Source organism: Triticum aestivum, unplaced genomic scaffold (genome assembly GCF_018294505.1).
Source record: "Triticum aestivum cultivar Chinese Spring unplaced genomic scaffold, IWGSC CS RefSeq v2.1 scaffold150961, whole genome shotgun sequence".
Lineage (NCBI taxonomy): Eukaryota > Viridiplantae > Streptophyta > Magnoliopsida > Poales > Poaceae > Triticum > Triticum aestivum.
The window spans coordinates 1-2,466 of NW_025246902.1; the positions used below are offsets into that span (position 1 = coordinate 1).

A 2,466-nucleotide genomic window follows, 5' to 3' on the forward strand; every position below is an offset into this window, starting at 1 on the left:
AAGGAAATGCTCTACTCCAAATGAGCTAGCTCAGCAAAGGCCTTCTCTGACAATGGCATTTGGAAGAGCTCATGAAGATGTCTAACTGAGAGCTGCATATTTTTTGCCAGCATTAACTTGATTTGCTCTCTATAAATTAATTTTCCTACTAACCAAAAGAAGGTGAACTCTCCGAAATGCATTGAAAGTGCACGAGGCATGATTCTTCTAGACATGAATGGTATATGTGGCCATGTGGGGTAATGAAACGAGTCTCTAACTGACGTGATTATATGTAGGTCAAGGATGCGGGCTCCCCGGTTGTCCTATAAATACCCGGAGGACTAACAGACTTAGATGCACCAAGCAAGACTGTCCTCAAGCACAAGTCTTGAAACATCTGTCTATTACTGATCTGTTCCACAAATTGCCTTCTATCCTACTCCATATAACACCCTTCCCAGCTCATCCAAAGATGAATCTTGGTACTCTTGTTATCATGGTGACTTTGCTGGTGTATTTTGTCTTGAAGAATATAAGAGTGCTACTGTCCCAGCAGCAACGTGGGCGACGAGGCAGGCTGCCCCCGGGGCCTGTCACGCTGCCCATCATCGGTAACATGCACCAGCTGATTCTGAACAAGCCAGCGGTATTCCGGTGGATCCATGGCCTGCTCAAGGAGATGAAAACAGACATCATGTGCCTCCGTCTTGGGGCTACTCATGTCATTGTGGTGGCATGCCCACAGATAGTCTGTGAGGTACTGCGAACAAAAGATGAAGTTTTCGCCTCCCGTCCCACCACCTTCGCCTCAGGCTTATTCAGCTTCGGGTACAAGGGCTCCATCTTCTCACCACAAGGAGAGCAGTGGAAGAAGATGAGGCGTGTCCTCACCGTTCAGATCCTCGCCTCGTCCATGGAGGGAAAGCTCCACCACCTCCGGAAAGAGGAGTACGACCACCTTGTGAGGTACATTAATAAAACTCTTTCCAGCGACATGGCATGTCCAATCAACATTGTCAACATTCGTCATGTAACCCAACACTACGTTGGTAACATGATAAGAAGGCTTGTGTTCGGTAAAAGATACTTCAGTGACCTACCAGCTTCATCCGCTAGTTGGCCTGGACATGATGAGGTGGCACATGTTGCCGCTCTCTTCACGGTCCTCAACCATCTCTACAGCTTTTGCGTGTCCGACTACTTCCCAACCCTCATAGGCCTCGACCTGGATGGCCATGAAAAGGTTTCCAAGGATGCCATGCAAACAATCAACCGGTTGCATGATCCTATTATAGAGGAGCGAATCCGCGAAAGGTCATCCACTCTTGAGAAATTTGGTGAAAAGAAAGAGGCCAGAGACTTTCTGGACGTCCTGGTTCATCTTAAAGATGCAGAGGGACAACCAATGCTTTCCCTAGAAGAGATTAGAGCACAAACAGCGGTTAGTATGTCATTTTAACCTCAATAAAAAGTTCATTCATTGTTCTTCGATCCATATTATACATGTATTGACCTTTTCTGTTGCGTTATACTGATTACTTTATTTATTCTCAAATCTATGGATGTAGGAAATGATGTTTGCAGCAGTCGATAACCCATCTAATGCGGTTGAGTGGGCACTTGCTGAGATGATGAACATGCCAGAGATCATGCAGAAAGCAACAGAGGAACTCGATGCTGTCGTCGGTAAAGATAGACTGGTGCAGGAGTCTGACATTCCTCAGCTAAACTATCTCAAATCGTGCATCCAGGAGGCCTTCCGCTTACACCCATACCATGCTCTTAACGTACCCCATGTCGCCATGGCGGACACAACTATTGCTGGCTACACCATCCCCAAGGATAGCCACATACTTTTAAGCCGGCTTGGACTTGGCCGCAATCCCAAGATCTGGACTGAACCACTGGAGTTTCAGCCTGAGAGGCATTTGAACACTGCGAATGTACTTCTCACTGATCCAGGCCTACGTTTCATTTCATTTAGCAGTGGGAGGAGGGGTTGTCCTGGGATTTCACTTGGTACCTCTATGACAATGATGTTGTTCGCAAGGATGTTGCAGGGATTCACTTGGACAAAGCTTCCCGGCGTTAAGAGTATCAGTCTCCAAGAACGCAATGCGGGTGTTGCACTAGCTGAGCCCCTTGTTCTGCAAGCTACACCGCGATTGGCTGCACATCTCTATATATGATCCAATTAAATAGATTTAATACACGTTTTCTCATTTATGTGTCAATAAAATGTATCTGGAACTAGTGTATGTTACATGTTTCTGGCGCTACGTTCGGTTCTCTTGTAATGTTATGACATTGCATGTGTGCAGAAACAAAGAAGCAATCGATGGTTGCATAATGTAATGTGTGTACATGTAATGTGTGTACTTATCATTATGTAAAACAAAACCTCTGTATTTTCCGTTATGGTGTACCATGCAAATAATCCTTGGAATTGCACAAAAGTTTTATGTTTATGTTGTATACATGCCT

General features: G+C 45.4%; 1 protein-coding gene across 1 annotated transcript; it reads left to right on the forward strand.

The window, feature by feature from the left end:
• The first annotated feature begins 454 nt into the window (after nt 1-454).
• LOC123177158 (tyrosine N-monooxygenase) lies at nt 455-2,171 on the forward strand. The gene is made up of 2 exons (XM_044591059.1): nt 455-1,423; nt 1,551-2,171. The coding sequence occupies exons 1-2, from the start codon at nt 455-457 to the stop codon at nt 2,169-2,171; spliced, it is 1,590 nt and encodes a 529-aa protein (XP_044446994.1).
• The last annotated feature ends 295 nt before the right edge of the window (nt 2,172-2,466 follow it).

Coding starts and splice junctions, on each gene's coding strand:
- LOC123177158 (XM_044591059.1), top strand. CDS start 455: ATGAATCTTGGTACTCTTGTTATCATGGTGACTTTGCTGGTGTATTTT. Junction 1,424..1,550: donor AGATTAGAGCACAAACAGCG/GTTAGTATGTCA, acceptor CTATGGATGTAG/GAAATGATGTTTGCAGCAGT.